The 26784-nt window shown below is 39.0% G+C and overlaps 1 protein-coding gene across 4 annotated transcripts in view; it reads left to right on the forward strand.

Annotated features, from left to right (window-relative positions):
- LOC126480916 (uncharacterized) overlaps window positions 1-26784 on the forward strand; it is a 331145-nt gene that overhangs the window by 267775 nt on the left and 36586 nt on the right. For 3 of the 4 annotated variants that reach the window (XM_050104327.1, XM_050104343.1, XM_050104335.1), the window contains exons 25-27: window positions 3362-3662; window positions 15161-15247; window positions 25214-25317. In XM_050104327.1, the coding sequence (XP_049960284.1) occupies window positions 3362-3662; window positions 15161-15247; window positions 25214-25317 (492 nt within the window). The remainder of the gene's footprint in view (window positions 1-3361; window positions 3663-15160; window positions 15248-25213; window positions 25318-26784) is intronic. The other variant, XM_050104351.1, reaches the window with a different exon arrangement.

Here is a 26784-nt window from a genome sequence, read left to right on the forward strand (position 1 = left end):
CTACATCACTGAGTGCCTCATAAAAACTATCCATCTTATCTTGATCAGTCCCTTCACAATGCGAATATACTGACACAATCCTAATTTTCTTGCTAGACACTGTCAAATCTATCCACATCAGTCGTTTGTTTACATACCTTATTGCAACTACGCTGGGTTCCATTTCTTTCCTGATGTAAAGCCCTACACCCCATTGTGCTATTCCTGCTTTGACTCCTGACAAGTAGACCTTGTATTCTCCCACTTCGTCTTCTTTCTCACCCCTTACCCGAATGTCACTAACAGCTAAAACGTCCAGCCCCATCTCACTTGCAGCCTCTGCCAGCTCTACCTTCTTCCAAGAGTAGCCCCCATTGATATTAATAGCTCCCCATCTCATTACCATTTGTTTGCCAAGTCGTATCTTAGGAGTCCCTGGTTTGTCAGTTAGAGGTGGGACTCCGTCACCTCCAAAGGTCCGAGGCATTTTGCTCTGATTGTTGCCAGCATCATATTTAAAGTACCAGGGAAGCAGGTCGCTAGCCTTACTTGCCCCGAGTCCCATTGGGTTTTACCCCTAACGGCTGAGGGACTAACCGGTGGATTTGGTAGTCTTTGCCGTATGAGCACAAAGGTGACCACGACTCAGAATATGTCCGAGATGCCCAGCCTTATTCCAAATTAACTGGTATCCCGACTGTCGGGACCACTTACTTGGCCACTCATATGTTGCCCGTGGTTCATGAACTAGGACATGACTACAGGAACCCACACCATGAACCACTGGAAACGTGAAGGGAAAACCTGCACCTTGGCTTACGGAGTAGCTAAAACCGTCCATGAATGTCAGACACACTGCACTTCAGACTCGCAAATGACCTCGTACCCTTGAAAATAAAATTGATTACATGCAGAAAGCAAAAAGAATCAATCAAACTGAGAGAAACGGTAACTAAGATATGTAAGATATGCCAATACACTAATGTAAAACGTAAAGACCAGAAGCTCTGCGGAAAAGTTTGTATGATCTAGGGAAGAGTAAGTAAAGTAGAAGCTGCAGTTGATCCCATTGTTCCAACAAAGGAACTAAAGCAGTACTTGACTTCAGCGATAACCTTCATTGAACCATAAACAAAGCAAAGACATAGTGATTATTTCGCAGAGGTAAATGAAAGTAGTTGTGAAAAATTCTTTCGTAAACTGACAACACTGTTGAAAAAGCCTTCAGGTCAGCATTTACTGTTCAGGACAGTGTTGCAGTCCAAATACTCAAGCTTATTATTGTTGATCCACTACTGCTCATAATAACTATGCTCCCTAGACCTTGAAACTCTTTCCTGAACAACACAGTAGAAACATTCATTCCCATCAAAATACAAGCACTAGGGATCCAATTGCTAAGAAGAACAGCTGGGTACATTCTGTCTGAGGGGAGAGTGGATGTGGACATCAGAAAAGAACTGAGAGTGGAAAACAAAAACGAGCAGATTAAAGAATACAGAAACAACTGAATGGACTATGTTAAAAGAGTGGTGATAATTAGTACCCAGTGGGCAGATGATATTTTGGAAGCCCCAGGAAAATCAACAATTTCAGCCAAGAGGGTGTAACAGGCAAATGCCTACTACATGCAGAGAGAAGAAGAGATATATTTAAAATATTATGATTTTTGAAGTAACTGTGATTTTAATAAGTTTTGTAATTACATAAAAAACTCTGGTCTGATGTAAGAGGACTCCTGAGGGCGTTAATATGTTCATGTTAAATGAATAAATAAAAAATTAAACATAATGTACAAACAATGGAAAATCCAGGATGGAACGTAACAATACCAGAGAAGGAAAGTTGCTACTCACCATATAGCGGACATGCTGAGTTGCAATAGGCACAACAGAAAGATTCACACAATTATAGCTTTCTGCCATTAAGGCCTTTGTCAGCAGTAGACACACACACACACACACACACACACACACACACACTCACGTAAACGCAACTTGTACACATGTCTGCAGTCTCAGAGAGCTGAAACCACACTGGCAGCTCTCTGAGACTGCAGATGTGTGTGCAAGTTGTGTTTACGTGTGTGTGTGTGTGTGTGTGTGTGTGTGTGTGTGTGTGTGTGTGTGTGTGTGTACTGCTGACAAAGGCCTTAATGGCGGAAAGCTATAATTGTGTGAATCTTTTTGTTGTGCCTATCGCGACTCGGCATCTCCGCTATATGGTGAGCAGCAACTTTCCTTCTCTGGTATTGAAACATAATACACAGGTTGTCCCAGGATGAATGGTCAATATTTAGGGATATGACAGGAATGATCATTTGAAGGAAAAAACTTCGTTTGGGCATATGCACTCTTCTGAATGGTTTCTGAGATACATTGTTACTTATTTTCTTTATTATTCAGTACAGTGTCATTGTTTACAATGTCCCATAGTTTGTGTGTGTGTGTGTGTGTGTGTGTGTGTGTGTGTGTGTGTAAGTGGCAATCTGTCTTTACCTACATTGCTGATATTCCTACCTGTAGTTTCCATTGTGTGATACGCGCACGTGCTCACACACACACACACACACACACACACACACACACACACTTTTCACTGCTAACTGACCATTATTGTATTAGTGGGCAATAATCATTATGCCCATTGTAGCCAACAACAGACTTAAGTGACGAGTTTTCAGTTGAGTGGGCAGAGACTCGTGAGGATGTCACACGGCCAGCTGACAAGTTTATTTGTGATCCCTACAGTGTGTCTCAGGTGGAATGGTCAGTGTTCAGGGATAAGACAGGAATGGTCACTCAAAGCGAAAAACGGGGCTTCAGAATGCATACCTTAAGACCTACGAAAACTTGTTCAGTAGACTAGACTTTTTTGCTTCAAATGGTGGTTCTCATTATAGCTTTGAATATTGAGCATTCCTCGTGGGACATCCTGTACTAGCTGTTGACTGTTCCTATGTCACTTACAGCAAAATTCTCACCAAATAATTCCTGTCTTGTAATCTCATAACCTTTTTTGTCAAGCAAGTAATACCAGTTGCCATTCAGATTGGGTTTATTGCAAATTCCTGGCCAAATGCCTTAATTTTGTAAACTATATAAGTGTGACACTTGAAGCAAAGAGGTGAAATGTGAGAAATACAGAAATTAAACTTAATATAGCATTTACAGCATTAATCCATGCTCCCATGATCTCTCTCTTCTTATCCTCTCTCTAGTGACCTGAGTCCAATGTGTCTTTCATTGTCAGCATGTAAATTCAATCTTGACTGTATTAATTGATAAATGCCACTGCTAGTTTGTAAAGGAAGTAAAGATCTGTTAGTGTTTTAAATATTTGCTAGACTTCAAAATGATGTGATATATTATTTATTTTTTAGGAGTGGTATAATTTCCAGTCTAAAGAATTAAACGATGGAAATATCAAAAGTTTCCGTTTCCCAACTATGTTACCAGAAGATATAGCTTCTACCCATAAGCCTTTGATTGAAATTTTTGAAATACTTGCTGAAAGACATACTAGTAATTCTGAAGGTGAAGAAAATAATTTAGAACGTGACACTACCATTAAAACAACATGGGACACAGAAGAAGATAATATTGGAAGTGGAAAGTCAGAACCAGTGCTAGAAAGCAAAACTAATAGTCCACTGTCCCACAGACCATACCAGCAGTATCACAGTAAGTAAAATAATGTTTGTGTAGCAGTTCCAAGATTACTGTAATGCTCTGCTCTGCTTGTGTTAGTGTTAAAATCATTTGTGATGTTCCTACTTTGTACTATATCATCGAACCAAAGAAAACTAAACACCAAATTATATTTAAGACGAGGTGACACAGCTACTGTTGTTATCTGTATTTTCACAACATAACATGAAAAGTCTGTCCTGTTTTTAGTCATTTTCCTATGGTGTTCTCATTTAGACAGTGTGTTCTGTAAGAAGGTAACTGCTACAGATTTGTGTATGAGGCTTTAAGGATCATAGTTATTAGGTTTCTAGTCCAGGAAGGATTCTGATCTCAGTTACACCATTAACTGGCCTTATAAACTTAGGGATTCGACATCATTCGTAGTTGATGACAAACAACTGCTAAATAAAGATAACAACTATCCCATATAGGTCACACCATTAAACTGAAACTTTTTGCAGATTAAAACCGTGTGACAGACAGGTCCTGAAACTAGAACATGGGTAATACTCTTACTCTTTGAACTGTACCGGCACGACTGATGACTCAAGCAAGCTATGTGATAACAATCAATCGTTAATATCTAAGTTAAATAGAATAGTTCATTGTGTACCAAACAACTTGAAATTGCTACTAGGAGCTTTCTCTAACCAGGAGTTACCTAAATAGGTCCCACAGATTATCTAAGAACAGTACAATCTGGCATGGAATGTGACACAAGCAGCATAATTAGCGCTTTGGATATTTGTAGAGTAATGAGAATTGTGAACAAACTAGAGCCAATGTTATTTCCTATTTCCATTAATGCCTTCATTTGTATCAACCTTTTGAGTATACATACACACTTTGCATGTAAGCATAGTATTAATTAGGATCACACAAGTGCTTGTAGTTTTTCTCTGAACTGCAGATGATAGGAGGAACGAAGATCAATGTTCGGCATCCATTTAAAAATGAAGCAAGTGTTTTAAGGTAGTCAGTGTGAAATGATAATCACACTGTTATTATGCAATACATTGACCTAAATTACAAGATGCGTGTTCACTGTTATTTGATCTTGTGATTTCAAGTGACAGTGGAATCTAGGCCCAGAATTTTCATCTCGTGCTAGGTTTTACTCACCACCAGGATTAGCATTTCGATATGTATTTATCTTTTAAATGAACTCAATAAATAGCTTAAAATATGCATACATGTAGAATAATAAGCATGTTTTTACATTGCTAAGACAGGTGGTTGCCATAGCGTTGCTGAAGAAATCGTCCTGGTATTTGCCTGAAATGAGTCCAGAAAAGCTTAATTAGAATGGCCGGCCTGACCAAACTCGATCCTCTCGATTATGATGTCAGTGCCTTATAAGCTGCACTGCCTCATTTTGTTGGTTCCTGTTGTACATTTCTTATGATCTACTCACAGCTTACACCAGGTAATTTTATAATAAAAACATTGTTATGCACTGCATTGATACACACATGGAGGACACCTACTGGTGACGCCTGGGCCACAAACGTGCAACTATGCCCCATGTCATTATACTCTTCCTCAGTCTGTCTGAGGGACTGAGTCAGCACCCAATCATGATCAGTGTGATATTGAGCTAAGGAAAATGACAAGCCATTATTATCAAGCACTGTAGACCTTGGCACATGATTTTCTTGTAATAGTATGTCGTGATCATGTAGTGCAGCGTGGCAGAGCATTGGAGATGCGCCATTTCATTATTAACCACTACTCTATGTCCACTAAGTAATGATCAATACTGTAGCGTGCATTACTTATGAAGAATTTTTTAGCTACTTGTACCTTTTCAAACATTTGTATTTTAGTAATCTTTTTCATCTAGTTCCACAGTTTATTATATTGCTTTATTTCCTGAGGGGAAAATGCTGCTTTTACTTTTTTGTTTGTTTTTACTTGGTACATGTAAATCCACAATGGCTCTTGTTCCCTGATTGGGACTGTGAGTGAAATACTTAATAATGTTTGCCTTGATTTGTACAAAAGAATGGTAAATGTACTCGCTTGGTACAATAAGGATACACAGTTCCTCATATCTTGAATATCATGTGTTCGAGACGGTAGAAGGCTGAGTGGTTCTAGAATTTACACAGAAATTCTCGAATCACTACACACGACATCCATCTCTGGCAGCTAGGACAGTGTGTCAGGCGTACATACATAAGTAAAACGTTAGACACTAGTGGAGTCTTACAAAACTCTAAACCAACATGAGGAATTTCCTAAATGCATTGCAGAGATGTCAAATCTCCACTTGTGTGGAAGGAAAAATATGCAAGTGCTGCTATTAACAGCAAAATATATTCATAGAATATGTACGGATGTGCACACTTGGTTAAGGCCGCAAGTTCAGTACATAAACAGAAGTCAAACCTAGATAATGACTATCAGAAATTCATTGTACAAGTATACTTTCAATGTAATAACCACCAAATGTATTAAAAAGGTTTTCAAAGTGTGAAATAGACAAAAATACAATCAAGAAATGTAGCTGTATTGCTGTGCTTCTTTGTTTCCGTGCCTGTCTACTGCTCAGTGAATCAGCTATACAGTCATTGGCTATCTTTACTGAACTATTGTTGTTATTCCACGCTGTATTTTCTATTGTGAAGAAAAATTGTATTGTACATAGTTGAACCCATCATTTCTAATAGATTTAGCTGGATCACTGGCCCTTTCTACAAAAGCCATATATTAAAATTTGCATAGTGCACAATTCATTGCTAATAATTGGTTTCCTAATCATGAAAGGTGTACATTAGGTATATCTACAAAGTAAGTTGCATGTGGTTATATAAAACAAACGTGTACAGATATAGAAAAAATATTTAAATCTACAACTGTTAATCTACTTTTCTACATAGCTTCTGAAATTTTGCAGGCACTTGTCATAGCATGGCACAAGTTTTTGTATGCCTTCTTCATAGAAGGTTGCTGCCTGTGTATTCAACCATGTGGTAACATGTTCTTTCAGCTCGTCATCGTTGAAGTGTTGAATTTCATGAATTAGTTAGTGTGAGATTTGCAGAACTTCCATAGCAAGGGCAATAATGTAAACTTACAGTTGTGCTTAATCTTCTCTTCAATTGTGTGAACCAGTTCATCAGTAACCACAAATGGGCATCCACTTCGTTCTTCATCGTGCACTTGATCATGTCCTTCATTGAACAGTCTGACCCATCTTCTAACCATTGAATCACTCATAGCACTTTGTCCGCAAACCTCACAGATTTGCCAATGAATTTCCTTTGGTGTAACTTTCTTTGCATTTAGAAAACGAATCATAGATCTGATTTCACAGTCGTCGGCATTTTCAATTATGGCTGACATCATAAAGAAGCACTACAAAGCACATATCGGCAGCAGCGATCTGAAAATAGCGTACATGTCTTCTCCTTGAGTCAGAGTAACTGCCGTGCATGCTCAGAACTGCGATCGTAGTGCTGCCACAGATAGAAATAGAAACCGAACATGCTTCGTGGACCACCCTCATATTTGGAACAGAATTAGACACACTGGAAAGTTGATTATATAATGGTAAGATTTTAAACTAAAATATTTTCCAGAAACATAAATCAGCTTTACGAAATGTAAATTAAAACTGAAATTAAGGATATGGGGTCTGCATAAGCTGAAAAACAAAGAAAAGTTGTTTCAAAATTTTGAAGGGAGCAATGACAGAACAAAAGAGTCAAAATAAATACAATAGAAAAGGAACAGGTAACAAACTAATGAATGCATGGGGGCACAACTAGACAAAAAGACAATGCCTTGCAGAAATCCTTATATCAATATATTATGTATAATAAATATATTAAATTTAAGTGATGAAAGAACAAAATAGAAAAATGCAGCAACTGAAACAAGCATAAAGGAGTAAAGATAATTAAAAAATTAGATTGACAGGTGGTACAAAATTGTAAAGAACCATGGCTAGAGAAGAAATGAAAATTTAGGAAAAGCTTTTCGCAGTGTTAATTGGCATACAGTCTTTGAAATTCACAACTTTTATGGCACAAAATATTACCTGCAACTTGCACAGAAGTCAGGTGGCAGTTCTAAGAGTTGAAGAACATTGAGAAGGGAGAGAGCCATGTTGTATCATATTACCAGCATCGATTTAAGGCCCAAGCAGCCAGTTTGGGTGCCAAACTGAGAGAAGTGTCAGAGGTATGCATTTTTCTCATGTGAATCTAGTCGTTTTCAAGCGTCATATGCCTTGCACTTTGTGTAACATCACAGCTTGAGATGTACTCGGCTGCGTCCCTATGAATGCAATGTTGTGGCCCAAGTCATGCTGGGGCATAGTCACCTAAGTGTTAGTTGCTATTGAGCCATACTACTTATCAGAAAGTTTGTGTTCTTCTCACTATTTCTTAGACATTATCATGGATATGGTCACAAATACTTTGAAAACCTACAGAAAATCACAAAGGCATGTTGAATTTTGTCGGAGTAAACACTGAATTCTCTGCAGTTTATCCATCTGAAGAATTCATTGACAAAAACTCCTACAGTCATTGTGTCTATTTAGAAACAGAAATAATACAGCTTTATTTCTGGATGTACTAACAGTAAATGTAGCATGTAATTTGATAATATAAAAACTAATTGGAGGCATAGTATTATCTACCTATCAAGCTACACAGGAACCAGGCACATTATGGCAAGTACTGTACTACTAACAAAAATGAAACAGATGTGAAGTGATTGATGGAGTCTCAACACTCAGCATAATGGCACACCATGTAAAATACACTCAAGGAAATCCGCATGTCCTGATTCTTAAAATACAGGTTGTGTAATTACCCACCAGGCCTCAACCTCCGCTAATTTCAAGTTGCCGCCGCTCATACCTTACCTGTCATTCAACGACATCTTTGCCTCTGTACTTCCACCTCGACTGACATCTCTGCCCAAACTCTTTGCCATTACAAATGTCTGCTTGTGTCTGTGTATGTGCAGATGGATATATATATATATATATATATATATATATATATATATATATATATATATATATATATATATATATATATATATATGGGAAACATTCCACGTAGGAAAAATATATCTAAAAACAAAGATGATGTGACTTACCAAATGAAAGTGCTGGCAGGTCGACAGACACACAAACAAACACAAACATACACACAAAATTCAAGCTTTCGCAACAAACTGTTGCCTCATCAGGAAAGAGGGAAGGAGAGGGAAAGACGAAAGGATGTGGGTTTTAAGGGAGAGGGTAAGGAGTCATTCCAACCCCTAAGGTAAGTCTTTCCGCTCCCGGGCTAACAATGGTCTGACGAAGAATATTTAACGTGTTTTGGTGGCAACACAACCACCTAACCTTTATGCACATCGTTGTCTACCAACCCAAGTCCAACATAGCCCAGCTGTAACCAACACCTTTTCGCCTTTTTTCATTCCAGATCTCCAGTTACTTTCCGGTTCACCTTTATCTCTCCCCATATATTTTTATTTTCATTTCACCTTATGTTACACTTTCCACCTTCTAATACCATGTCACCCTCACAACACCCCCACAACAACCCCATTAAGTTTTATTTACATTCCCTCCGCAAACATGCCTTCGCCCTAGCCAGATTACGCTCCCATATTCTATTTTCTCAGGCTTGTCTGACGTTTGGCATTACCCCCAAAGGCCTCACACTTAAAGTTCCCATCTCTGGCTGCAACCCTTCCTTCCATCAGTCCCTATACCAGTTCCAAACTGAACAATCCATTGCCCTCACCCACCTAATCCTTCACCTACACATCAACTCAGCCAATGAACACACCCGTCAAATCCTATCCTTAATAAAAGTCCTTAATCTTTCCTCTCCTACATCCACACCGGCTGTTCAGAGCATCCTCCCACAGGCCAACCGTAAATCAGAACAGCATGCCACCCTCCACCTCTCATTTCAGGGCAGGATTTGAGGAAGTCGTATCCCTGCTGGAGAGCCACATTCAGATTCTGATCCAGTCCCGGAAAGTATCCTGTCACAAGTGGGGCACTTTTGTCGTTCTTCTGTGGGAGTTTCTGGGTTTGAGAGGATGAGGAAGTGGCTCTGGTTATTTGCATCTGTACCAGGTCGGGAGAGTAGTTGCGGGATGCAAAAGCTGTTGTCAGGTTGTTGGTGTAATGGTTCAGGGATTCCGGACTGGAGCAGATTCGTTTGCCACGAAGACCTAGGCTGTAGGGAAGGGACCGGTTGATGTGGAATGGGTGGCAGCTGTCATAATGGAGGTACTGTTGCTTGTTGGTGGGTTTGATGTGGACGGACGTGTGAAGCTGGCCATTGGACAGGTGGAGGTCAACGTCAAGGAAGTGGCATGGGATTTGGAGTAGGACCAAGTGAATCTGATGGAACCAAAGGAGTTGAGGTTGGAGAGGAAATTCTGGAGTTCTTCTTCACTGTGAGTCCAGATCATGAAGATGTCATCAATAAATCTGTACCAAACTTTGGGTTGGCAGGCCTGGGTAACCAAGAAGGCTTCCTCTAAGCGACCCATGAATAGCTTGGCGTACGAGGGGGCCATCCTGGTACCCATGGCTGTTCCCTTTAATTGTTGGTATGTCTGGCCTTCAAAAGTGAAGAAGTTGTGGGTCAGGATGAAGCTGGCTAAGGTAATGAGGAAAGAGGTTTTAGGTAGGGTGGCATGTGATCGGCGTGAAAGGAGGTGCCCCATTGCAGCGAGGCCCTGGACGTGTGGGATATTTGTGTATAAGGAAGTGGCATCAATGGTTACAAGGATGGTTTCCGGGGGTAACAGATTGGGTAAGGATTCCAGGCGTTCGAGAAAGTGGTTGGTGTCTTTGATGAAGGATGGGAGACTGCATGTAATGGGTTGAAGGTGTTGATCTACGTAGGCAGAGATACGTTCTGTGGGGGCTTGGTAACCAGCTACAATGGGGCGGCCGGGATGATTGGGTTTGTGAATTTTAGGAAGAAGGTAGAAGGTAGGGGTGCGGGGTGTCGGTGGGGTCAGGAGGTTGATGGAGTCAGGTGAAAGGTTTTGTAGGGGGCCTAAGGTTCTGAGGATTCCTTGAAGCTCCGCCTGGACATCAGGAATGGGACTACCTTGGCAAACTTTGTATGTGGTGTTGTAACCGCCCCCGGTGTAACACCTGTCCCATGCACCCTCCCACCACCACCTACTCCAGTCCTGTAACCCGGAAGGTGTACACGATCAAAGGCAGAGCCACGTGTGAAAGCACCCACGTGATTTACCAACTGACCTGCCTACACTGTGACGCATTCTATGTGGGAATGACCAGCAACAAACTGTCCATTCGCATGAATGGACACAGGCAGACAGTGTTTGTTGGTAATGAGGATCACCCTGTGGCTAAACATGCCTTGGTGCACGTCCAGCACATCTTGGCACAGTGTTACACCGTCCGGGTTATCTGGATACTTCCCACTAACACCAACCTATCCGAACTCCGGAGATGGGAACTTGCTCTTCAATATATCCTCTCTTCCCGTTATCCACCAGGCCTCAATCTCCGCTAATTTCAAGTTGCCGCCACTCATCCCTCACCTGTCATTCAACAACCTCTTTGCCTCTGCACTTCCATCTCGACTGACATCTCTGCCCAAACTCTTTGCCTTTCAATATGTCTGCTTGTGTCTGTATATGTGTGGATGGATATGTGTGTGTGTGTGCGAGTGTATACCTGTCCTTTCTTCCCCCTAAGGTAAGTCTTTCCGCTCCCGGGATTGGAATGACTCCTTACCCTCTCCTTTAAAACCCACATCCTTTCGTCTTTCCCTCTCCTTCCCTCTTTCCTGACGAAGCAACCGTTGGTTGCGAAAGCTAGAATTTTGTGTGTGTATTTGTGTTTGTTTGTGTGTCTATCGACGTGCCAGCGCTTTCGTTTGGTAAGTCACATCATCTTTGTGTATATATATATAACCAAAGATGATGTGACTTACCAAGCGGGAAAGTGCTGGTAGATAGACACAATAAAAAACACACACACAAATATCAAGCTTTCGCAACCCACGGTTGCTTCATCAGGAAAGAGGGAAGGAGAGGAAAAGACGAAAAGATGTGGGTTTAAAGGGAGAGAGTAAGGAGTCATTCCAATCCCGGGAGCGGAAAGACTTACCTTAGGGGGGAAAAGGCTCAGGTATACGCGCGCGCGCGCGCCCACACACACACACACACACACACACACACACACACACATCCATCCGCGCGTATACAGACACAAGCAGACATATGTAAAGGCAAAGAATTTGGGCAGAGATGTGTGTTTTTTATTGTGTCTATCTACCAGCAATTTCTCGTTTGGTAAGTGACAGCATCTTTGTTTTTTAATATATTTTTCCCATGTGGAATGTTTCTTTCTATTATATATGACCACAGTCTCTACACCTCATCATCTCCACTATATGGTACGTAGCAATTATCCCTTTAATTATATTTTTTGTTGCAGTCCATCCAGGATTTCCTACTGTTATGTTGTGGAAGGGTACTTTAACATAGTGATTGAGCTTTGTGTTAGTTCCATCATGTCCAAGTCTCTTCATCCTTGCATAAATACTGCAACCCTCATCGATTTAAACCTGATTACTGTAATCTAGCCTTGGTCTCCCTCTACAGTTTTTACCCTATCTTCCACTTCCCAACATTAGCAAATTAACTTGTGTCCTATTAATCTATCCCTTCTTTTAGTCAGTTGGGCAGTAAAGCTCTTTTCTCCCAAATTTGATGCAGTACCTCTTTATTATTTACTTCAGCCACACATCTAATTTTCAGAATTTTTCTGTAATGCCATATTTGAATCATTCTCATCTCTGTTGTCTATACTACTTATTGCCCAGGTTTCATTTCCATATAAGGCTACACCTCAGTCAGATACTTTCAGGTGAGAGACTTCCTTACACTAAAGTTTTCCATATTAAGAAATTTCTCTTTTTCAGAAACACTTTCCCTGCTGTTGCCAGATGACATTTTATATTCTTTGTCACTCAGCTGTTGTCAGTTACTTGTTGCCGAATGACATTTTATATTCTTTGTCACTCAGCTGTTGTCAGTTACTTTGTGTCCCAAATAGAAGAGCTTGTCTGTGACTTTTAGTGTCTAATTTCTTCATGACTGCCCAATTTAAGGGGGTATCCCTCTGACTACATAAAAAATAGGTGATTTTCATGGGTTTCTTTTTTCCCCAAATAAAATAGAAAGTACTACTTACATCTGAAGTGAGAGTGTTATTCCTTACACTTTTTTCTTTTGTGTCCATGTCGGACACTCCCTGTAACTGCTTTACCAGACAGAAGGACCCCTTGCAGCCAGATCATTGGTCATTGGACAGAATTCTCAAAGTCGTTCTATTACGCCTGTAACAAAACAATCTTGTGTAAGTCATTTTCAATATATTTTCTCGTGGAATACATAGGATAATTGAAAAATATTAAGTTGTAATGAAATGGAGACATGCTGAAATAAATGCCATTTTCCTCACACACAAAATCGAGACAACAGTGTGCACCAAAAACAGACTTCTGAAGATATCTTAAAATGGATACATATGCTGATAGACAATTCGGTTTACAATGCCAACAATAAATTCTGATGAGAATGTTGTACTGTTCTGAAGTTACGTTTCCTGCCAATTTGAAAAATTTGGTTTCAAGAAAAACGTTTAAAAGTTTTGCGTTACATTTGTTTACCTAAGTTATATACTTCTGCACCATACAGCAACCCTTCCAGATCCAAAAGTAGGCACTTCTCCATCTTCTTCACAGCCATGATGATCCTGCGTGCCTTGTTGGCAGCTTCAGCCACCCTCTGCTCTGCTGACTCAATACATGTTTCATCCCCTTTTGTGCAGAAATTGTAAGAGGCTGGTCCATTCTGAAGTTTTAGCATGTTCATAATTTCTGTAATGCTTGTCAGGCTGTCACTGAATTTACATACTGCCACATTGGCAACTAATTCCCCCCCCCCCCCCCCCCCCACTATGAATGGTTTACAGAGACACTTTTTCACAGATCACCATGTAACTCGATAACTGAGTTTCTGGCGTACTTGGAATGAACACTGCAATAAAGTAGACATGCCAAAGAACATCTTAATTTGACTACACTTCATTACTCTTGTTTACTTTTGTTGGTATTCATTTATTTTCTTTCTGTATTCACCTTACAATGTCATTTCAAGACAGTATCCATCCCATTCAGCTGACCTGGCAAGTTTTTTACTGTCTCAGAACTGCAATATCATGAACAAACCTTAAAAATATTACTTCTTCTCCCTGAATTTAAATCTCTTTTCCAAATTTATCCTCAGTTTTCTTTGCTGTGTTTTCAGTGTACAGATAGAATATCATGGCCAATAGATTTGTGCTGCCTCAATACATCCTGAGGCCTTTCACTTCTGTGATACACCATTGATAGTAATTCCATCCAAAAATATTTTCAAAACAGAGCTCTTAGTTTACTGTCCACTTCATTTTCCGTTTCTCTCCCAAGACCTGCATTCCATGCAGATGGTACTTTCTGCACTACTTCTGCTCCTAATTCTGGTTACTGCCCATGTGCTTTACGGAGTGTAAAGTATTTTATATTTGATTTTCAGAGTGAACAGCCCGCAGTGCAAGACTGGTAAAGTTAACAAAGACCATTTGCTTTTGAGATTCATGAACAAATTTTTGAAGAATTTAAGCTGACTTAAAGTGACGTTACAGATATTTGGCTAGATTTTATCGACAAGTGCCTACTTTTGTAATCTTTCTCGTACAGAAGAGTGAGAACCAATGGCTGCCAATGCCGTAGTCAGACAATTTGAACATAAGATACCACAAGAAACATCAAAGTACGTAATCTAGTGCTATGATTATAACTTACCTGAAAACTAAAATTAATTACAAACTTAACATATTAGGTTATGTATAATATTTATTTGGGAGGAGGGGAGGGGGGGGGGGCTGTGTAACAAGTTTTCCTAGGCCATCACAAAAACAGTAGTTTGCATTTATGACCTCAAAGTATATGCTGTGTGTGTGCCGTCATGTGTGAGAATACTTTCAGGACGCAAAAAATGTGGAAGTATGGTGATGTAAGTGGACATATGGTATAACCCAAGTAAAGTATTATCTGGAGCTAATCACTAATCAGTCAATTGATAATGTATGTTTTCTCATTTTATTTGGTTCCAAATTAGCAAACAAAACTAAAATCGGTTTTGCTTATACCTTAGAATGTTGTGAGAGGGATTTTATTATGTTAGTGAAGTAGCCTGTCATTCACGAATCGGACACCTATCCTACTGTAGCTAACATATTCTGATTGTAGTTTCAGTGAAGTTTTAGGTTCGAAAACAGCAGTCAATTGAAACCATTAATATTACAAAAATATTCATACTCGGTTGTCAGGTCTGCAATTACCGTGAAAATTGTGAACATGGAAACTGACAGAGTAATATTTCTGCGAATTGATTGATCTTCATTTCAGGTGAAGATGTGAAAGAATGTGCAAGGATTGTAAAAGATGTTCTTTGCAGCCTAGAAGATGCTGGTCTTGATATAAAAAAACAACAGTGTAAGTTTACAGTGCTTTCATTGAATATGTCATTATTGTTAACTTAACATTCAACAATGCAGTTGCCAGTGGTAATGTTTCAAGAAAGTGTAATAGATCATTGTATATGCATCATATAAGCTTGTAGTGTTAATGTGTCAATCTGGCTTCAAAATACATTAAAGATAATGTAGGGTACATGTAACCTAAGACCATTGAGACTTAAAAGGCAGAAGCAGAAAGTAACATGGGAAAATATAAGGGCAAAACTAAAAACTGTGAGGGAACTTCCATTAAACATATGGTATAGTGGAGAAGAAAAAACTAACAAAATTCGTCATTGTACACAGTCGCCTTTCTCTTGGTTGATCCATGTGTGCAAAAATCCTGTATTAATAAAATTCATGTGTGAAATAAAATCTTCATCATCAAAATAGGATAACCAGTAGTCATAATATAACAGTTTTACAAGAAGAAGGGAGGGGAGAATTCTTCCATTCTGAAGGCAATTACTGTGCTTTAATTTGAGGATTTAGTAAGCAACAAAAGTGTACTGAAACACTATATTTGCATTTTGCAGGGTATGTAGGTTGTCAGTATTTTCTACATGTAACAAAAATCACTTTTGTGGTTTATATTTCTTTAATATTTTAAATAAAAACTTCATTTTTTTTCTTTTTTAATAGCATTTATCTTTCTACATTTGTTGTTCCATCCTCAGTCTCTCTTTAATAATATTTTTCATATTTGCATTTCTGTCATAAACATTCATAATAATCTTATTTATGTAATGTATCCTTGTCTGTCCCTGAAATTTTTGTCCTCCATTTCTCCTTCTAATGTTGAGGTAACTATTCTTTGGTGTTCTATTAACAAGTTCTTTCATTTGGCGTTAGTTTTTCACAGGCCATTTTCTTTTGCAACTTTTATCAGCTTTTCTTCACTTTTTATCTCCATACCCTTCTATGACAGTACATTTTAGATGTTTCCTGTTTCTTCATTGCCACTTGTCATATGATCCATGTTTCATATCTACTCAGTTCTGTTCTTCAGGCTGCTGTCTGACAAACATTTTGCTCAGTCACTTTTCAGTATTAAACAGTGGCAAGTCCAGGCTGGAGTACTAAGAAAAGGGTAGATTCCTACTGACCACAAAGAGGAGGAACTGAGTTGCATACAGGCACAATGGAAAAATAATGCAAGAAATACATCAGCTTTCAGACAAAATTCCTCTTCTGAAGGTGTTCTAGCATTCTTTTTGCGTTGTGCATGCCTCTGACTCAACGCCTCATCTATGTGGTGAGTAGTGATTTCAATACTAGATACTAGTAGAATGATCTTATCTGATTCCTTGGGTAAATGTAAGGCTGAAAGTTCAAAGAACTGGGATTAAATTGCCAGCCAGTCTAAGGATTTGTTCTGATATTTATCATTTCTTTCACCACTGGCAATGATTTGTTAATTTGAAAAGTACAAAGCTCCTTTGCTGTTCAGAGTCCACACTTAACAGCAGGCCTCCTACAACTTGCAGGGTACGTCATTTCAAAGATTATAGTATATCATCTCCGATAGAACAGTGCCCAACAAAGCATTGCAGTGTTCAAACCAGCCTCTGGGTTGAGGAAAGGTTTGCATAACTTAGTGGAAAAAAAATACTTCTTTGCTTGAGGCAGTCTGCTATCGAGACATCACTTGGTTTGATCATCTTGGGTAATTTTACTTCATAGGCAGTAGAATTCTTTCCCCACCTTTATCATATATTCTCAGGTATAACATTTAACCTGTTGTTTTTGGGTTTATTATTATTTATCACCTTAAATTTTTTTTTTTTTTTTTTTTTTTTTTGTCATCTAAATTCTAAGCTAAGTAGGCTACCTGTTCCATTCAACAGCTCTCTCATAAGTGTCTCTCTTTTCTGTTAATTGGATGTGTGTTCTTAATTTGATATATTATTTGCTTTGAATCTTTTATTGTATTTATGTAAGTTACATCTAAACTACATACAATTTGATACATTCCATCTCATTGCTACTTGGATCTACAGAACACAAAATAAATGTGAGGCAAAATGCAAAATAGGCCCTCTTGTCAGAAATTTTCTATTTTGACATATTAATATTTTTAAATTAAACATTAAATTCTGAATAATTTGGTGCAACAACCATGATTGTATAATTGCTTTTAATTTACAGACATTTCAAGGTTATTAAATGGAAATGGTCATTTGAGGAAAACACGTTCAAAAGGTCAAAGTAACGCAGAACCTTTATATTGTACATTTAAGGAATCAATTTAACACCAAAACAAGATTTAAATTACCAAAACAAACTTTAAATGCTCTCTATTAAATAGTATAAAAATGTGTTCCACAACTCTTCAATTTGACACCTTAAATTGAGCGTTTCCAGCCCTTCTTCATAGGTCCAGGAACTGTTTGTGGATCATCAGGCTCAGGACTGGTAGCTGCATTACTGTTGCTTTCAGCAAAAAGTTCAATTTCAACTTGAGGATGTAAAAGACTTTGAATTCCTATTTACAGCATGGTCTCATGTTTCCGAGGAGGTATTCTTGACATTTCCTTATCATTCCGTCTGGAGTCACTCCATCAGGAAATCTGTTGGGACATCTTCTAACGGGAATGTCGTGTGCATGGACAAACTCAATGTAATGTCGATTTTGCGATATGCTTTTACTTTGCATTTCTACATTGTACTCACAGAGATTGTCTCGAGTTATGAGTGGCACTTTCTTGGAACTATTTAATCAGTTGTGTATTTTTACAACTACACCTTTTTCAGTTTCAACCATCACAGCAGAATTAACATTGGTTATTGGTGTTGTGTTTTAACAAACAGCTTTCTGAAAGGTTAACTCATTCTTCTTTTTCAGGGAAATCCTCATCTTCACTTAACTGATCACTGCTTAAACTTCTTTCAGAAAAATAATCTCCATTCACATTATAATCTTCATCACTGATATTATTGTAATTGTTGAAACCTATCTTATTTAATATTTGTGAAACTATATCTTCACTGATTTCTACTAGACACCCAACAGTCAATCATAGGTAGACATATAAAACTTTATTATCACTAATTTTAACAAGACACTCAACAAACAAGTGAAAACAAACTCAGTCAGGTGTGTTGTGCTGCTAATCAGTTTGCAGTTGCTTGCATCGTTTCCAATACATGTTTACAGAAGCTAAATACAGTACGGTAAATGTTGAAAATAAATAACCATTCATAATAACTAACACTTAAAAAAATGCACAGAGCAAGAGTTGGAATATCAGCAATATTACTGTCTCATAAACCTACAAATAAAAAGGGACGTGTAGTCAGAGCAGATATTATTGTTATCAGGAACAGACGCCTCAGTAGCTGCTAGCATTCAGGAGAGACTAGTTTCCAAAGTGATGTGTATCAGCTAAATTGTATTAATGAAAAGGGACCTCTTGTCAGCTCTGTTATTTTTCCATAGGCGACAAAGAGATACCTGGTTATAAGGGTTGACATTCCCTAATTTAATGGCAGATTTGAGTGTTTTATCTATTTCAAATTGTTTTATTATTGATTGTATAGCTTAAAAAGGGGAAGATAAAGTATATTAAATTGGGAAAAAACGTATAGTTTTGAAAAAAAAATCATTTGTTTTGATACTACTGAAGAATTGACTTTGCCAACAAGAGCTCCATTTTTGCTTTCTGCCTCACAAATAAAATCTGCCAAATGATCTGATTTCTCTCACAGAATTAAACATTGTATTCCAACTTAAATTTTCAGTAAGTACGAAGGTACTATGAATACATTTTGTTTGTTCTTCCTTTTATTGTCAATGTATGCTTTTAATGTATGAAATGTTGCACTGCTAGGTCTCAGATTGATGTGCCCATATCATCTTCAGTAGGTTGATGGATACAATTCTGTGCAAACCTGATATAAACTTCTTGTTTCGTAGATTCTTGAATAACAAATAACATTTAGGTTCCTGTAGTTCCTGTCAGTTTTAATAAATGTAAAGTATCTTATCATCTCTGGTAGTGGCAGCTTGTTTGAATTCAAATAATTCAGTGGTCTGTTTATTCTGCAGTACAAGTAGTTCCAATAGTAGAGACTTTCCATATATTTCTTCCATATATCTGCCCTGTCTTTGCACTCAGTAGCAGTTTACACCACCAACTTCATGTTGTAAATTAACACTTTTACTTTTCACTACCAAAAGTGTTTAATTTTCCTTTTCAGTTTTATTCTTTTCTTGCTATCATATCTTTTTGAGTTTATTTACATGCCCATCTTCTTCATTTTGACTTTGTCCCTGTAGACTCTGTGTGGATTTTATTTCTTAGTAACTCATACTGTTGGCCTCCCATCACATCCAATAAAATAGGGTAAGTTTGATTTGCCCATGGTTTTTTTTACCTCTGAATTTTGCTGTTCCTTTGGTGACCTATTCATCCATAATTTGCCCATCTTTATTACGTTCCACTTTTCTAACACCAGTATTTTCAGAAGACTGTTACTTGCCTGGTGGGCACTAACTTGTAGAGTTTCCACTTTCTCTCATTCTATCTTAACTTTTTCATTTCCTCTACTGCTTATTCTTTTGAATTTCTGTGCCCTTTTCCTTGACTCAAAATTATGATCTAAATCTGCAGGGTGCAGGGAAAAATAAAACTGATAAATAGGTGAAAGCTGAGTAGACGTCGTTGGATTGAGCAGAATATCCAAAATAAATTTTATAGTGGAAGTACATAAAATGACATCCATTTGGTGATGAGCATGTGAAAGTGTCTGCACTCAACCAAACTGTTACTGCTTTTTAGAGCATAATAGTTACTTAAATCAACTCATAATAACTGTTTAGGTTAAACAGGCAGAGCTAGGCATACTTCACATTCTTATTCACATCTTACTGAAATAGATAGAACTGTTCTATGATGTCTACTGGTACAGCTTAACTATTAAACTGTACTAAAAGTATCTTAATGTGATTAATTTGTTAAAATAACCAGGGCCACTACAGAATCAGAGCTACAGTAAAGTTTTAGACTTACATTGTTTGGTACAGTGTATTTAACAACAAAGTCTAAAGACAATAGGTTTTTAATTTTTGTTAATGCTCACACAATGTGGATGAATTTTTATTCAAATAAGTACACTAGTAACAGTAAACAAAGATACTGCTGAAAAAACAACATATAAATCGCATTTTAAAATTTCTTTTTTTCCTAAATCGGGGTTTAACCATAACTGCTCAAAATTTCTGTCTCTGACATCACTACAAAGTGAGTAGGATATTCCTCATTTCAGGGTACGAAATGAGGAATGTCTTACCCACTATCCACCCCACCTCACCCACAGTGGTATTCTGCCACCCACCAAACTTACACAATATCCTCATCCATCCCTAAACAACCCCTGCTCTCAACCCCTTGCCTCATTTCTCATATCCGTGTAACAGATCTAGATGCAAGACCTGTCCCAACCACTCCAATTCGGTCTCAAACAGCACCTATCCCATCAAAGGCAGAGCTACCTGTGAAACCAGTCATGTGCTATACAAGCTAAGCTGCAACCACTGTGCTGTATTTTATGTGGGCATGAGAACAAACAAGCGTTCTGTCCACATGAATGGCCACCAACAAACTGTGGCCAAGAAACAGCTGGATTACTCTGTTGCTGAGTACATCACCCAACACGATGTCCTTCATTTCAATGAATGCCTCGTTGCCTGTGCCATCTGGATCCTTCCCACCAACACCAGCTCCTCTGAAATGCTTAGGTGGGAACTCTCCATGTAATATACCCTATGTTCCCGTAACGCTCCTCGCCTCAACATTCCTTAGTCATTGTCCTTACCCATCTAGCCCCTTCTCTCTTCCCATCCCAGCACTGTAAAGCCCTCTATTACTCCAAAGCACTTACAGTCTTTTTACTTCTCTCATTTTCTGCTACCCCCTCCACCCTGCACTTGCCCTCCATCTAACATCTAGCTGCACCTAGCTGCCGTATCCACTCTCCACCTGTTGCGTGTATGCTCCCACAAGCACCACTTTACCGTCCCCCTCCCCATCCAAGCCACCTCCTTATCCCCACCACCCAGTTGCCTCTCCTATTGTATGCTGCTGCTCACAGTCTGACCACAGTTGCCAGAAAACAATGTTTCTGGCATATGCACGTGTGTGTGTGTGTGTGTGTGTGTGTGTGTGTGTGTGTGTGTGTATTTCCAACAAAGGCCTTGTCGGCCGAAAGCTCCACTTTCTGACAGTTTTTTTGTTGTGCCTATCTGTGATTCAGCATTTCCACTATATAGTGAGTAGCAACTATCCTTTTCATAATATTGTTACGTTCCATCAAGGATTTACAATGTTAGGTAATATAAAATATACACAAGAACCAAGTGGGAACAGTAAGAGTGGACCAAGAGAGAAGTGCTCAGATTAGAAATTGTGTAACACTGGGATGCGATTTTCCTCCTCCACTGCATAGCATTTTATGAAAGTAGCTCATGGACAGTTGAAAGACCAGAAAAGAAGTGAATTGAAGCATTTGAGATGTGGTGGTACAGAACGATGTTAAAAATCAAGTAGAATGACAAGATAAGAAATGAGGATTTCTCTGCAGAGTTTGCTAAGGAAGCAATATGTGAAGAACATTGACTAGAAGTGTCGGGACAGCCAGATATGCATTAAGACATCAAGGAATAACTTAAGTGGCACTAGAGGGAGCTGTTGGGGACAAAAACTATGGGGCAAGATGAAGATTGAAATACATCGAACAAATAACATAGACGAAGTCATGGCGGGCTACATTAGATCAGGCAGAGGACAGTAAATGATATCGAGTTTGTGGTTGGTTGGTTGGTTTTGGGGAAGGAGACCAGACAGCGTGGTCATCGGATTAGGGAAGGATGGGGAAGGAAGTCGGCCGTGCCCTTTCAGAGGAACCATCCCGGCATTTGCCTGGAGTGATTTAGGGAAATCACGGAAAACCTAAATCAGGATGGCCGGACGCGGGATTGAACCGTCGTCCTCCCGAATGCGAGTCCAGTGTCGAACCACTGCGCCACCTCGCTCGGTCTCGAGTTTGTGAGCTATTGCTCTGCTGCAAGCTGAAAGTATTATTTTGAAGTGGTGGAGTTCCTCTTCATCAAATTCGGGGCTGCTTGTTATATCTAATATCTTGCACTCTCCATTTTGGGTGCTAAAATACTTTTTCCTGTGAAGATTTGGGCCACAGACTCACAGATCGAAGGACTTTGGTTGATGGTAACAGGTGTATGTGAAATGTTCAGGATTCAGTCTTCTTTTCCCCAAAACGCATCAAGGCACTGCTGCATAAGCTATTTGAATGTTGATCAGCTAGTTTTTTGTGTACCTGGTCATAGTGATAGTAACATGATGCAGCATACAGCTACAAGTGAACTGCAGCACAGCAATCACTGTATAATGCACCAGCAGCATAGTAAGAAATAACTGCAATGCTGCTTGTTTGCCTGACAAACTTCCATATATTTGTTGCAAATTCACTGTTATGGGGGTATGGTCATAAGACCACAATGATTCATTTCCAGCATATTTATTTGACAATTGTTTCTTGATTTAATACCCACTACCTGAGTACAGCATTTGACTTCTAAATCTTCACCTAATTATTAATTAGTATTGTCTTTCAGTTTTTCTTCACCCTTTCCAAACTCTTCTTCTCCTGTTGCGATTTTGTAAGAGGGTGCTCATTTCAGCCAGTTGCCTCTGTCCTGAAAGATTAGAAGCGTCTCTACCATCTTATACAGGGTGTTACAAAAAGGTATGGCCAAACTTTCAGGAAACATTCCTCACACACAAACAAAGAAAAGATGTTATGCGGACATTTGTCCGGAAATGCTTAATTTCCATGTTAGAGCTCATTTTAGTTTCGTCAGTATGTACTGTACTTCCTCGATTCACTGCCAGTTGGCCCAATTGAAGGAAGGTAATGTTGACTTCGGTGCTTGTGTTGACATGCGACTCATTGCTCTACAGTACTAGCATCAACAGGTTAGTGTTAATCACGAACGTGGTTTTGCAGTCAGTGCAATGTTTACAAATTCGGAGTTGGCAGATGCCCATTTGATGTATGGATTACCACAGGGCAACAGCCGTGGCGTGGTACGTTTGTATCGAGACAGATTTCCAGAATGAAGGTGTCCCGACAGGAAGATCGGCGTCTTAGGGAGCACGGAACATTCCAGCCTATGACCACGACTGGGGAAGACCTAGAACAACGAGGACACCTGCAATGGACAAAGGAATTCTTCGTGCAGTTGACTATAACCCTAATGTCAGTGTCAGAGAAGTTGCTGCTGTACAAGGAAACGTTGACCAGGTCACTGTATGGAGAGTGCTACGGGAGAACCAGTTGTTTCCGTACCATGTACAGCGTGTGCAGGCACTATCAGCAGCTGATTGGCCTCCACGGATACACTTCTGCGAATGGTTCATCCAGCAATGTGTCAATCCTCATTTCAGTGCAAATGTTCTCTTTACAGATGAGGCTTCATTCCAACGTGATCAAATTGTAAATTTTCACAATCAACATGTGTGGGCTGACCAGAATCCGCACGCAATTGTGCAATCACGTCATCAACACAGATTTTCTGTGAACGTTTGGGCAGGCATTGTTGGTGATGTCTTGATTGGGCCCCATGTTCTTCCACCTACGCTCAATGGAGCACGTTGTCATGATTTCATACGGGATACCCTACCTGTGCTGCTAGAACATGTGCCTTTACAAGTATGACACAACATGTGGTTCATGCATGATGGAGCTCCTGCACATTTCAGTCAAAGTGTTTGTACGCTTCTCAACAACAGATTCGGTGACCGATGGATTGGTAGAGGCGGACCAATTCCATGGCCTCCACGCTCTCCTGACCTCAACACTCTTGATTTTCATTTATGGGGGCATTTGAAAGCTCTTGTCTACGCAACCCCGGTACCAAATGTAGAGACTCTTCGTGCTCGTATTGTGGACAGCTGTGATACAATACACCATTCTCCAGGGCTGCATCAGCGCATCAGGGATTCCATGCGACGGAGGGTGGATGCATGTATCCTCGCTAACGGAGGACATTTTGAACATTTCCTGTAACAAAGTGTTTGAAGTCACGCTGGTACGTTCTGTTGCTGTGTGTTTCCATTCCATGATTAATGTGATTTGAAGGGAAGTAATAAAATGAGCTCTAACATGGAAAGTAAGCGTTTCCGGACACATGTCCACATAACATATTTTCTTTCTTTGTGTGTGAGGAATGTTTCCTGAAAGTTTGGCCGTACCTTTTTGTAACACCCTGTATATTTCCTCCAGTTAGAATTATTCATTAGTACTGCCTACCATTCTCTCACCGCTATTTCTTCCCCCCCTCTCTCCCCCCCCCCCCCCCCTCCCAAGAAGAAAATGGGTTGTGGTTACACCTTTTACCTATTTTCCTTCCAACTAGTATATATATTTGGAATAACAATGTATCTAATCAAGAAAATATGAATAATAGTAAAAAGTAGATGTTTGATTGAGTCCGTACTGAAAGCAAAATGATAGATAATGTGAGAGAATTTTATGAGAGAGGGGATTGTTCACATAGGTAAGATGCAAGAAGAAAGGAGACATTTTAAAATTAAGGTCAAAAAAATCCAGTATCCCATTACCTGCTAAAAAGGAAAATTATAGCACAAATTCTCCATTCTCACCCTTCACCTCATTTTTTTCTACACACTTTTCATCAGATTTTCCTTTCTTATCTTTTTCTCCCTCACCCCCCCCCCTCCCTCATGCCCTCGTGTGTTTGTGTGTGTGTGTGTCTATTCGACACCTGTTTCTATTGAACTTACGTGCGCATGAATCTTTTTTATTTTACAATCCTGGTTCTCTGTCAAAATTAATACATAGAAATTGAATTAGGATTGTGATTTGGTTGTACTCTTAATAACTGATCTGCCTTCATTTATAGTTCCAGATCTCAACAGTTCTACCTTACATAGAAGCTTAGCAACAGCCCTTATGTATGATAAGAGTGGCAGGAGTCTTATGGATGATGGTTATGAAGATGAGAAGGTAAGACATTACATCATCATCCTTTATGGATGTTGCATTACTTGAATCTGTCCACCGTTAGTTTGTAAGAAAATATTTTATTTTGTAAGTACATGTGCATTTTAAATTTATTTAGATAAGCTGTTTTGCATCAGAATCTGTTGAAAAGGTAACTAAAGTCATGAAAGGTAGTTCATGTCTTATCCACAAGTTGCTGACTCCTACCTCGACTAATAAATTAATTGCATGTTGGTAACGGAAGGCATGTTCCACGCACAGTTGTTAACTATTGTTTTCAAACAGAAATGAAGATGTTCATAATACATTAATCATATGGATCATTTGTCATTCAATTTGTCACAGGCTATTTAATTAATTATGAGAACCTAATTCTAAACAATGATGATTAGTGTGATTTTAACTTTTACTGTCAGTAGGACTGTGAAGGGGGCTGAACTATTCAAATTATTAGTTGATGTATATGAAGTTATTCAGCAAAGAGCACAACATAAGAATGATAAATTCAATATTTTAATTTGGGTGCTGAAAGATGAGTTGTGTTTACTGGAAAATAAATCCGCTAACTTACTGTAGAAATCTATTTCTGGTAGGGTTCACAGTGATAGTCGATGACATTAGTTACGTTTTGCATTGAATAATCAGCTAGTGTAGAGCACTGAGAGTGGCAACATTATGTAATGTAATAGTAGAAAACCATCATAGTTGCCATCTCTTATATGACAATTATTTGCTCTCCTACCTTCTTTGTGTCTGGAACAAATGGATTTCTTTTGTATTGAGCCTGTTGAAAGATTCCACTTCAAATCTCTTATAGGCCAGAATGCAGGTGATAAAATAGGTTACTGGTAATTGTAGTTGGCCAAAACATTGGCCGTACAATGTAGTTGGCTGGGACAGTGTTAACAGTCCAAGTGTGTGCATGCCTGTATACATGTATTCTTTATTTGTTAACTCTGAAGGAGGATGCTATCAGAAGCTTAGCATTGTTTTCAGTCTTCTTTGTTGTTGTTGTTGTTGTTGTTGTTCATGTAGATCGTGTTCATTCTTTGATCATTTTGTACAGTGATACAGACACATCACTTCTAAATAGATATGCAGTACACAGAATTTAGATAATATCCTACTGACCACAGAATTGGCATACAACACCGTGACCTCATTGGAACATTCAACTGCTATCATGGGACACAATACACTAAAGACTTGTATTGTAGTGGCCACACAGTCAACAGTAACAGCTGATAACCACTACCTAGAGATTATCACTTGTAGATATTCAGTTGTCTCCACACGATTGTTTGGCTTCTAGGCCCCAATTTTGAACAATTGTAAAGGGCACCCAGAACTGAGGTGCGTGAATAAGATGGTAAAAAAACACCTGGAATGGAATCTGAATCACTTACACCAGATTGTTTTTAATTGATTAGTGCAAGATTTGTCTGATAGATGACAATTGCCGTAGATTAG

This window comes from Schistocerca serialis, chromosome 1, assembly GCF_023864345.2.
Source record: "Schistocerca serialis cubense isolate TAMUIC-IGC-003099 chromosome 1, iqSchSeri2.2, whole genome shotgun sequence".
NCBI classification, from domain to species: Eukaryota; Metazoa; Arthropoda; class Insecta; order Orthoptera; family Acrididae; genus Schistocerca; species Schistocerca serialis.